The sequence below is a fragment of the Neophocaena asiaeorientalis genome, unplaced genomic scaffold, assembly GCF_003031525.2.
Source record: "Neophocaena asiaeorientalis asiaeorientalis breed wild unplaced genomic scaffold, Neophocaena_asiaeorientalis_V1.1 scaffold128, whole genome shotgun sequence".
In the NCBI taxonomy this organism is placed as follows: Eukaryota; Metazoa; Chordata; class Mammalia; order Artiodactyla; family Phocoenidae; genus Neophocaena; species Neophocaena asiaeorientalis.
Window position 1 is genome coordinate 650,682 of NW_020175827.1, and position 11,893 is coordinate 662,574.

General features: G+C 42.4%; 1 protein-coding gene across 1 annotated transcript; it reads left to right on the forward strand.

The window, feature by feature from the left end:
• Positions 1–1,935: 1,935 nt before the first annotated feature.
• Positions 1,936–11,597, forward strand: POLR3GL (RNA polymerase III subunit GL). The gene is made up of 8 exons (XM_024732673.1): positions 1,936–2,077; positions 8,258–8,425; positions 8,766–8,895; positions 9,753–9,821; positions 10,163–10,219; positions 10,460–10,533; positions 10,658–10,771; positions 11,067–11,597. The coding sequence occupies exons 2-8, from the start codon at positions 8,300–8,302 to the stop codon at positions 11,151–11,153; spliced, it is 657 nt and encodes a 218-aa protein (XP_024588441.1). The 5' UTR covers positions 1,936–2,077; positions 8,258–8,299; the 3' UTR covers positions 11,154–11,597.
• The last annotated feature ends 296 nt before the right edge of the window (positions 11,598–11,893 follow it).

Consider the following 11,893-nt stretch of genomic DNA (forward strand, 5'->3'; position numbering starts at 1 on the left):
GCTCTGCCTCTCATTTTATAGCCTAGTCTCTGAGGGTGGGGGCGTCGGGCACCAAACCGTTACCCCACTCATGCACACATAAACCCTCAAAAGCTAGAGGCTCCAATCCTGACTTCCCTTGCTTAGCCGACCTCCCCTCAGTCACAACAAACCTAAGTGTTCCTTAGGAGACTCCTCCGCGACCCAGACTGGGACCATCCTAGTTCTGCGTTGAGCTTCAGCAGATCCCCATTCTCCGAGCTTGGTGTGTTGATGCGCGCCTGTGCGCCACATCTGACCTGCCACACACAGCACATGGCACACTGTGCAGAGGGGTGGAGAGAGGCGATGGCGATCCACAGCCGGGGTCCTTACTGTGCAGAGCGAGGCAAGAGTTGTGGCTGCCTTCTCATAGTTCAAATGTCAGGGGGAGCTGGAGTCACACAGCGATACATCTTCGTTCCACCTCCCCCAAAACGGACCATGTACCACAAATAAACTTGGACCTCAGCTCCCTTGTACAGACCTCTTAGATAAGTATGAAGAGGTTGGATATCTGGGATCATTTTTAGATACAGCAAGGGGCATTCCCAGTTGTCTCCTCTCCATATTCTTGGAGGGGTGGGAAGGAGAGAGATAGAAAAGGGGCAGAGAAGAGTGAACCTTGTAACACACCCTCTCTCATTGCATCTCTTTACTCTCAGTCTTGCTTAGAATCATTATTTTTCCATCTCACTTAAAGGTCTCTGTTTGAATCGCTCCTTAAAGTCTTCTTCTCCCTGTCTGTAGCAGTCGGTTTCTCTCACTGTCTGTCTCTGCCTCTCCTCACCATCTGCCCTGTCTCCATGGTTACCATAGCTTCCATCTGCATATTTTAGGAATGAGTTTGTGTCCAGCTGGAAGGCATCAGGGGGAGTGGGAGGGGGAGTGAGGAAAAAAGCCTAAGGATTTGGAAAACTCACCTGAGGTAATTCAGAGGCTGGAGGCCACCAGACACAAGATACAATGTTCCTGGAGAAGCGGGAGAGAGAAATATTTGCAGGGAAGCTACCCAATTTTACCAGCTGCCATTTATTGGAAACCAACCATGTGCCAAGTACTTTACATACATTATCTCCAATCCTCACAACGACACTATAAAGTAGGAATTATTTTCTTGTTATAGATGAAGAAACTGAGACTTAGTAAAGTTAAGTTCTCCAAAGCCTCACAGCTCTGTTTCTGTCCTATTGCAAAGACTTTGTGCTTGCCACTCCACCTACAGCCTTCCCAGTCCAGAGGCTTCACTCCCAGGGCCATTTTCTCTGACGTCTGGGTTATTGTTCTTAACTAACTCCTAGATTCTATCTCTACTCTGAACTCTTTCCCTCTGTTTGTTTTTTGCGAAAGTGGGACTCCTCCTCCCACCGTGCCCGCTTTTACCAAGGGCTAGGAGGAAATGGAAGGCAGTGGGAAATGCAGGAAACACTGGATTCCTTCCCTGTCTCCTCAACTCTGGTTATCTGATTCCTAATCCTTCCTTTCCCAAACCCTCTTTCCATCTTCTCACAGACATGGCAGCAACCCACAGGAAAATATTTTTCTAGAAAAGAAATATTCATTGGTGGTGCTGAAGGGAGGCAGTGCAGGATTGAAGGGAAGGTTGGAGTAAAGAAGGAGAGGCCCAGTGTGAAGACAGAGTCACAAAAAGAACGACGCCTAAGAAGCAGGTTTCACAGAGGTTCATTTCTCTGTGTAAGCTCCCTCAACAGAGTCCCTCGGTGAGATGTGAGAGTCAGGTTCCCTCTGTGAACTGTCGCTAGCCAAGGGGATCCTCCATCTGAGATGAGGTGTGAAATGACTGACCCTTGGTTGATTCTGCAACTCCATCTCTCTCCTCACCCGGCTTCTCTAGCCTGAGTTCCGGCGAACTCTCTCCCTCCCTCCACTCCTCAGCTTCAAGTGGGCGGACCTCCCTCCTCGGCTTCTCCAAGATTGGCCGGGAGAACTCACCAATGGGGAGCTCTGGGAGGCGGACCTAGAACGCCAACAGCTTGAGGAAGACCAGCAAATTTCAAGTTGGCTGCGGCGTGTTTTCCGCGTGGGGGAGGGGCAGCAGGTAAGGCCCCGACTTGGTGGCTCTGACCTGGTTCCGTTCCACACCTTCCGAACTAGTTCACCAAGGCCAAGCTGCTAGATACACAACGCTTTCCGGCAGCCTGTTGGATCAGCCCGCTGCTAGTTCCCTACCCTTTTCCTCTGGGCTCCCATTGCTCTGTTGATTTTATGCCAGAGAACCGTAGTTTTCTTTCGCGCAAAGGGGAGATATATTAAAGGAGAAAGTGAAAGACTCACTCTGGTACCTCTGACTCTTTGCTATGGGGTCAGCTTCCCCTAAATCTATTACTGTTAAGAGCCTGACAAACTCCTGTTATCTATCAAGACTCTGATGAAATGTTACCTTTACCTGTAGCTTTCCTGGTTCACCTTTTTTTGCAGAATTAATTGTTCCCCAGTCTGACGATAGCATTGTAGGCATACCTCTGTTGGAGCACTTAGTGCTCAATCCCTCTTTAATGTTTCTATTCTTTTTAGAATATAAGGTTTTGTAGGGCAGGTTCTAATATTTAATACACAGTGCCCAATAAAGGTTAATTGGGTGGAATTAATTGGGGAGGAAGAATTTAAACTCCAATGTAATTAGGGAAAAATTAATAAAAGATAAAACAAAATACAATACAGTATATAATTATGACCTCTTAAATTAGTGTTTCATAATATAATTGCTCCCACAGTCCAGAGAAGGGAGAAAGCTAAGAGGACTGGGATGGTGAGGGGAGGCTTTAGGAATCACAAAGTCTTAAGTTTGAAACAGACCTTAGAAATCATGTATTCATTCATTCATTCATTTTTAAGCAAATATTTATTGAGCATCTACTATATGCCAGACATAATGCTAGACAATGGGGATCATAGTGAATCCTCTACTTTAGATATGCATTCTTCCTTTGATAAACCATATTTAGTAAATGGTTATCCAGCTTCAGTTTAAACTTCTTAGTAAAAGAACTTCCTATCTAACTTTGTTCTTCAATCAGTATCTAACAAATAAAACAAATACGTGGCTCAACAAAATGCAATCCACATTTCCACTGTAAAAGAGGAAGAGCTGTCCTAGTGGTAACATTCTTAAAGATAAAGAAAATCATCCCTTTTGTTTTCTGATTATAGAAGTAATATACATTTCTCTTAGAAAACTTGGAAATACATAAAGGTATAAAATATCTATTATTTCATGACCGTGATATAGTGTTATTATTTTAATATGTATCCTTTCAAGTTATTTTCTGCTTCTATACCTATGTATACATCTGTGTGTTTATATTACACACATAGGGCCATACAACAAATACAACTTTATATCATGCTTCCCCCACTTTACATTATATTGTGAACATTTTCTGCCTTTAAATATTATTTGAAATAATTATTATGTCTACATAATGGTCTAAGATGGATGTTTGATTTTTTTTAACCATTCATTTTTTTTGTTGGACCATTTAGGTTATTTCAGAATTTGTGCTACCATGGATAGCTCTTTGATAAACATGCTTTTACTTATATCTCTGACTATATATCTGATGCTTTCTTTAGGATAAGTGTTTAAAGTGGGATTACTGGGTTGAGGATATAAACTTTTAAAAGGCTGTAGATTCAAGGGGTCAAATTGCTCCCCCAAAAGACTGTGTTTATAGTCCTTCCAGTAAGGTATGAGAGTGTCCATCTCAAAAAAACCCATGGCAGCCTGATTATTTTTTAAATCTTTGTTAATTTGATAGGTAAAGAATGGTTTTATTGGCTATTCTTTTCTTAATTGCTTATTTGCACATTTATTCTATTCATGTTCTTTGCACATTTATTCTACTGGGGTGATTTTTTTTCGTTTGGATTTCCATGAGTTCTAATATGAGTGTTAACTCCTTGTCTTATTTATTACAAATATAGCAAACTGTAAACATTAGAGTGCTCCAGGCCTCAGTCCCTGGATCTCTTCTTTTCTCTCTTCACATCCACTCCTTTAGGAATCTCACCCAGTCTCATGGCCTGAAACATTTGTATACTGAGAACGCCACTAGAATGTAAGCTCCATTTAAACTCCATGGGTGCAGGAGTTTTTTGTCCATTTTGCTCACTGATACATCCCTAGCACTTAGAACAGTGCCTGGCACTTAATAAGAACTCAGTAAGTATTCATTGAATGAATTTAGATGGTTTTTAAATTATTATTATTCCCATTTTACAAATAAGGAAACAGGTTTACAGTTATTAAATAAATTGCTGAAGGTTGTATAGCTAGAAAATGACTGAACTGGGATTCAAATCCATGTTCTTAACCACTACATGTACAGCCTTTCTTAAATTTGATGTAATTGTTTTTCTGTATGTTCTGTTGAAACCTGCTTCATAGTAACTTCTACCACATCACACAGTTATGCTTAATTGGGAATGAGTATAATGTATATGAGATGTTGTTGTTTGCAGGGGAAGGAGAGTACAGGGGTAAACACTAGGGAGCGTTGATGTTTATGGAGGAGCAGTCTGGGACCAGGTTATGGGAAACCTTAAACATCTTCAAGAATTTAGACTCAATCACAATCTTAAATAGAAGAGACTCATTGTAGATTCCTGAGCTGAGTGGGGTACAGATAGTTTACAGTTTCCCAACCAGTTTAGTGCCTTAATTAACTAAAGTTTTGTCTTCTTTTTACCCCACATCCTTGAGGGTCACTTGGTTAGTATGTGGAAATGGAGTTAGATTTGTCTAACCTGAAAGCTCATGGCCTTTTCTTAACTCCTCACTGCTTTGCAGTCAAAACAGCTCCTGTGTCCACTGCTAGAACTGTATCTATCAGGTGGAAAGACATCTAAGCTGTCTACTTAGAGTGTCTTTTCCCTTGAAAGGGCCTGAAGACATGGTGGCAAATTCTTACTACTTCTCTAGTGTCCATAAGACATCCTCTCTCCTCTGATGTGTTCTTTAAGTCAGATCACAGTTTAATCTATTAACTAACAGCCATCTTTTCCTGACATTTTTCTTGGCACTTGGACTTGAAACTTTCCAAATACCTCAGGCACACATTTTCCCACCTCTCCTTCCTGCTGCATATTATTAATCTCATCTACTATGCTGTTTTACTATATTTTTAATTTTTTAATGAATATTTTTCTCTTATTACAAAAGCAGCACCTATTCAGTACAGGAAAAAAAAACCCATAAAATACACATCATCAAAAAAACCCCAAAACCCATCACCTCCAATTAACCAATGTTAGTTTTTGCTGTATATCCTTCAAGAACAACTTTTTAATTCATATATCTGGGTGGGTGTATGTGTTTGACAAAACAGATTACCTTGTACATATTTTAAAATCTTTTTTTCCCCTAACTAATCTTTAGTGGAGTGCATTTTGTTGAGCCATGTATTTCTTGTTTTATTTGTTGAATATTGATTGAAGAACAAATATCCAAAAATGGAATGACCTGCAAAGTGAGAGAGGGAGTTCTCTTACTAAAAAGTTTAAATTGAAGGTGGATAACAATTTACTAAATATGGTTTATCAAAGGAGGGATGCAGGTCTAAAGTAGAGGATTCAATATGATCCCCATTGTCTAGCATTATGTCTGGCATATGGTAGATGCTCAATAAATATTCGTTGAAAGAATGAGTGAATGAATACATGATATCTAAGGTCTGTTCCAAACTTGAGACCTTGTGATTCCTAAAGCCTCCCCTCACCATCCCAGTCCTCTTAGCTTTCCGTGGGAGGAGTTATATTATGAATCACTAATTTAAGAGATCATAATTCTATACTATATTGTCTCTTGTTGCTCCATAGCTAACATATTGTTAGTATGTTCCCTTAATATGATGTGATGAAAATGGCTCTTCATCTCTGTGATCTTCCTCCCTGAAACACACAACCCCGGTCTAATCAAGAGAAAAACATCAGAAAAATTCAAACAGAGGAACATCCTATAATACACCTAACCAGTACTCCTTAAAACTGTCAGGGTAATGAAAGATAAGGAACGTCTGAGAAACTGTGCATTTTGAATTTGCTACTCAAGTTTTTTGCTTTTTTTTAATTAAGAAAATTTATTTCTTAAAACAGTTTTAGATTTACAGAAAAACTGAGCAGATAGTACCAAAAGTTTCCATATGCCCTGGCACCAGTGTCCCCTATTATTAATGTCATATATTATTATGGTATATTTGTTACAATTTATGAACAAATATTGATACATTATAATTATTCAAGGTCCATACTTGATTTGGAGTTCCTTAGTTTTACCTAATGCTCTTTTTCTGTTCCAGGATCCCATCCAGGATACCACATTATATTTAGTTATCATGGCCCTGTTATGTATTGAATATGTCTATACATACATATACTTACATGCACAAACATATATGTATATGTATGTATACATACATAACTGAAATTGAAAGGATCCATATGCAAATACTAATAATGATTATTACTACATCATGGTCATGAAATAATAGGTATTTTTATATATACCTTTATGTTTTTCCAAATTTTCTAGAATAAATATATACTACTTCTATAATGAGAAAACAAAAGGAATGGTTTTCTTTGTTTTTATGAAGGTCACCGCTAGGACAGCTCTCTCTCTTTTACAATGGAAGTGTGACCTTTCCTTGTTTTTGATGACCTTGACAGTTCTGAAGAGTACTGGTCAGATATATTATAGGATGCTCCTCTGTTGGAATTTGTTGGCTTTTTTCTCCTGATTAGACTGGGGTTATCAGTTTTGGGGAAGAGGATATCACATCATATTAAGGGTACATACTAACAATATGATTTAATTTTGTTCGTGTTGAAACCTTGGTCATCTGACTGAAGTAATGCTTGTCCAGTTTCTACACTGTAAAGTTACTCCCCCCACCTTTCCAAAATTGTTTTGGACAAAATTCCCTATACACAGGCCATACTTAAGGCGTGGGGAATTACACTCTCCCTTTTTAGGGTGGAATCTACATAATTTATTTGGAATTCTGCATGAGAAATTTGTTTTTTCTCTACCACGTATTAATTTGTTCAAACGTTTATTTATATCAGTATGGTCTCTTGGATATTTATTTTATACTTTGGTGTTATAATCCAATACTACTTTATTGCTCAAATTGTTCACGCTTTGGCCATTGGGAGCTCTTTCAGTCGACTCTTATGCCCCTTTGACACAGCCCCATCAATGTGTGTGTTGTGTTTTTGAGCACTTTCTTACTTTCTGGCACTACAAGATGCTTCAGTCTCATCTTGTATATTTCCTGCCCCAGTCCTAGAATCGGCCATTTCTCCAAGAAGCCCTGGTTCCTTTTATTGGAAAATGGTATTAGGAGCCAAGATCTGGGTGCTAGGTATCTTCCCTGCTACTGCGATTTCATTTCCTTCAAGTTTCATTTTCATTTGATGACTTTCTTTATCCCCCATGCTCTCTGACTGGCTTCTCAAAAATAATGACAAGAGGCAAAGTTCAGTTACGGTAGCAGGAGGAACTTTCAGTTCATCTCCAGTGGAATGGGCTGTCTTGGAGGAAAATGGACACCCTCTCCTTAGGAAAATGCCACCAGAAGCTGAATGACCAACGACTTACAGAGGGTAGTACTGTACTGGGAGGGTGTTTGGGCTAGAAGACTCCATGGGTCCTTCCATTCTAAGATTCTGTTTCCAGGTGGTGTTTAAAAAGATCAACTTGATTGTAATGGCTCTTATCACATACATCTCCTCTCCCAATCAAATGACAGTGAGACTGATGACTCATTCCTGTTCCCTCCCAGTGTCTGGCACACTACCTTTTTCATGGTAGATGCTTAATAAATGTTTTGTTGAAATGCATTGCATTAGATTGAGTTTAGGCCTGGTTGGGTTTGGAAAGTGAGGGAGAGAAAGAATTCAAAGATCATATGTAGATATGCAAATGGTGATAAACATCAAATTAACTTAGGGGCTTAGGAAAGTTTTATCCAAGGGTCTAGTCACTTTCCTCATTGTGCTACAGTCACACCATATTGCAATTATCTGTCCTGTTGGAACCGTGTCTCATCCATATTTTATATTTTTAGAAATACCTTGCTTGGCACTATGCCTTCTCAAAATTTGTTGAATTAAACTGGCTTTTCAGGTCTCTGGGAGAAAAGATTGAGTGTCTTGTACCTCCCTGGCTTTCTGTCTGTTCTACTGTACTTTTTCTCTGTGTTTTTGTCTTTATCAGGTTTTTCCTATTGGATGTCTGAATCCCCAGGCCCCCTCCATCATGGCCAGCCGGGGTGGGGGCCGGGGTCGTGGCCGTGGCCAGTTGACCTTCAGCATGGAGGCTGTGGGCATTGGGAAGGGGGATGCTTTGCCCCCACCCACCCTGCAGCCTTCTCCACTCTTCCCTGTGAGTGTCTGCCCTCCTTTCCCAAGACTCCCATATGCCCCTGGCTGACCGTGTATGATCCTGGATTCCTCCTGAGCCATCATAAAATCATCCACATCTTGCCCCTCCCTGTCTGTATACTCCCACCTTATATGGGATGCTTTCCAGACAAGGAAGTGTCTACCCTCACTTTTTACATTCCCAGCTCCCCAGCTTTCAAAATGCTGTGTTGCTCCACCCATTTGCCTTGGTCCTCTGTTCAGTGGGAGCATTGGATTGAATTGTGGGGAGAGGAGAGGCCCTCCCAGATTTGTACTCCAGCATTTTCTCCCTGAATTGACCATTGCCTCTGCCTCCTTAGCCCTTGGAGTTCCACCCAGTGCCTCTGCCCTCAGGAGAGGAAGGGGAATATGTCCTGGCACTGAAGCAGGAGCTTCGAGGGGCCATGAGGCAGCTCCCCTACTACATCCGGCCTGCTGTCCCCAAGAGAGGTCAGTTGGAATGCTAGTATCATGTTCTGAGTGCCTTCCATGAGTAGTGCCCTATACTTAGCACCGCTGGGGCCCAGAGAGGCCAGAAGAGGCACAGAAAGCTCACTGCCTAACTGGGGAGATCACAGTAATTACCCCTGCATTTGAAATGCATTATGGTATCCATGGTTTGTTTTGAGTCTCACAGTAGTCTTGGACAGTAGGAGGTTAAGTATTAAGATGCCCATTTTACAGATAGAAATGAGGAGATGTATTAAAATTTTTAACAATCTGGATATTGCAGGTACCAACCAATCAGAAGAACTCGAGAAGGGGTCTCTGAGAAGCCCTGTAATTAAAATATTACCACTTTGGTTTGTGGATCATGAGAGGTCAGGGAGCCAGGAGGGACTGGAGTACAGGATGTACTTAGGAGGTCTGGGATAGTGGATATTTACCAACTGGTGTGGAAGTACAGTATTTCAATGTATTGACAACCAGTGCTTTCCTACTAAGCCCTAGAAGCTAAAGTTCAGAGAGATGAAACAATTGCCTAAGTTAGTCCCATTAACGAGGAGTAAAGGGAACACTGAAACTCTCGTTTCTTGCTCTAGTATACTTTCCACTGTACCACACTACCAGTCAATATAGCCATGCCTTTGCATTAAGGGAGATAACAAAAACATTGTAATTTGAGGTGGCAAAAGGACAGGTTAGAAGAGTGTTGAAGGTCCTCATGGAAGCTGACCCCCTGGGCTCTGGGTCTGGGGTGAGGAAAAAGACAATTTCTGAGTTTTGAGAGGGCTGGACCTCAGGAAGAACCCTGTTCTAGGGCTCTGAAAGGATAAAACTTTGACCCTTGAACTCTGATCCCTCAGATGTGGAGCGTTACTCAGACAAATATCAGATGTCAGGGCCGATTGACAACGCCATAGATTGGAACCCTGGTAGGTGATGGGCCCTTTCATTGACCTCCCTTCTTTCAAATGCTTGAGATGCCTCAAGCCACAAGCCACCACCCTATCCACCCTCCTCTGTCTCCACCTTCACCCTATTCAGGAGCCTTAGATGTGTTCCAAAACACTCTCAGACTCTACCTAAAAACCTATTAAATGGCCCCCACTCCTCTGGAGGCATCCAAGCCACAGTTTTGTTCCAAGCAGCTTTGACCCAGCCCCTTCCTTCCTCACCCTTAACCCTGATCCTTACCTGTCCTTTCAAAGAGTCCTCATTCATAGGACACCCCAGGACAGAGCCTTGCTGACTTTTTCATTCCCGCTATTCCTAGATTGGCGACGTCTACCCCGGGAGCTAAAGATCCGAGTACGGAAGCTACAGAAGGAGCGTGAGTGTATCTGGGAAAAGGAGGGAAAGGAGAGGTTTCCTTCATCAGCTGTAAGGCCAAGGCTGCTGGTGGTCTTGCCTGCCCTCCCAATTCCTACCTACCCAGTCTACCCAGTATTGTTGCTGGGTGCCACGGTGGCCACATGAGGGCAGCAGAGTGACATGGTCTATGCAAGAGGGTGGGGTAGAAAGCCATCTAGGAAGTTTGCTCTGGTGGTTCACCTTTTGATCCTCTCACCAGGGACCACCATTCTACTCCCCAAGAGGCCCCCTAAGACCACAGAAGATAAGGAGGAGACAATACAGAAACTAGAGGTAAGGAAGAAATGCGCATAGAGACCACCTGGGCCCCAGATTCATTCCTCCCCTTTGGCCCATGTGTGTCTCAATTTTTCCCTTCGGTGAGCTGAGTTTCTCTTCCTATTCATCCTCACATAAGACCCTGGAGAAGAAGGAAGAAGAAGTGACTTCAGAGGAAGATGAGGAGAAAGAAGAAGAAGAAGAGAAGGAAGAGGAAGAAGAAGAGGAGTATGATGAAGAAGAGCATGAAGAGGTGAAGGGGACCTCCTTTCATTCTCAGGCCCCCTTTCTTCCACGCATGAGCTCGGGGGATCTCAACTTCAGAAGGCTGGAGGGCCAAAGGAGATAGTGCCTCCAAAGGATAGCGCCCTCCACTTTACCTGTCCCTAGGCTCTTCTCAAGAGTGAACTACAGCTTGAATGCAGAGAGAACTATAGGCTTGGAATGCTGCGATTGGGAGGGAAGGGGACTGGTACACAGGGATGAAGGAGAATGCTGAAAGCATGCCGACATACCTTTCTTCCTTCCTTTCTTTCTTTCTATTTCAGGAAACTGATTACATCATGTCATATTTTGACAATGGAGAGGACTTTGGGGGTGACAGTGATGACAATATGGATGAGGCTATATACTGAAGAAGGACTCTAAACAATACCCTGGACGTTCATATCTTTCTTGATTTAGGACACAGAGAGTAGCTGTCCCCTATTATTAGGTTTTGTGGACAAGCAAATCATTTGCTCAGAATCCAGATAACCTGTTTGGTCCCTGGAGATAGGAATAGAGAGTGACAACAGATAGCTCTCTTTTCTACCCTTCCCCTCCCTCTCTCCTGTGGTATTGTATCACCTCTGATATCTTGGGGAAAGGACAAAGGACCAATGTCTTAATTGTATGAAAGTGAGAAAGGAGGGTCGAAAGAAGGACTGGGATCATTAGAGCTGAGACAGCTGTGCACATGCCCCTACCCATTTATAGTTCTTTGTGGAGATAATTGGGGGTGCGAGCAGTTAGGAGGAATAAGGCCAGTTTTATATTTTTAAATAAAATGTTTTTATCTGTCTCTCTGTCCAGGGTGAAACCTAGTGGGAGAGGGCTGGAGGAATGAAGGGGATGCCTAGTAAGCCATTCTTCTCTCCTCACCTGTTAAGAGTCCAGTGTGACACACTGGGGGTTACAGCCTTCCTGTCCTTTGCCCCTTCCCTCCTACCCCCATGGTGGGACACCTAATCCCCATCTAGCTCTGCCAAGGCACATTCAGGAGCTCATCTGCGGGGCTGCGCAGAGAGAGCTGTATACAGCCCACGCCCTGAAGACCAGCTGGCTTCTGGGCTTCTGGTCCTCAGGCAGTGGGGACGACATGATTCACGTGTGT

Excerpts from the sequence above, each read along its gene's own strand:
- POLR3GL (XM_024732673.1), top strand. The coding sequence starts at position 8,300 with ATGGCCAGCCGGGGTGGGGGCCGGGGTCGTGGCCGTGGCCAGTTGACC. Across the intron at positions 8,896-9,752 it reads GCCTGCTGTCCCCAAGAGAG|ATGTGGAGCGTTACTCAGAC; the intron begins GTCAGTTGGAAT and ends CTGATCCCTCAG. Across the intron at positions 9,822-10,162 it reads CGCCATAGATTGGAACCCTG|ATTGGCGACGTCTACCCCGG; the intron begins GTAGGTGATGGG and ends CGCTATTCCTAG.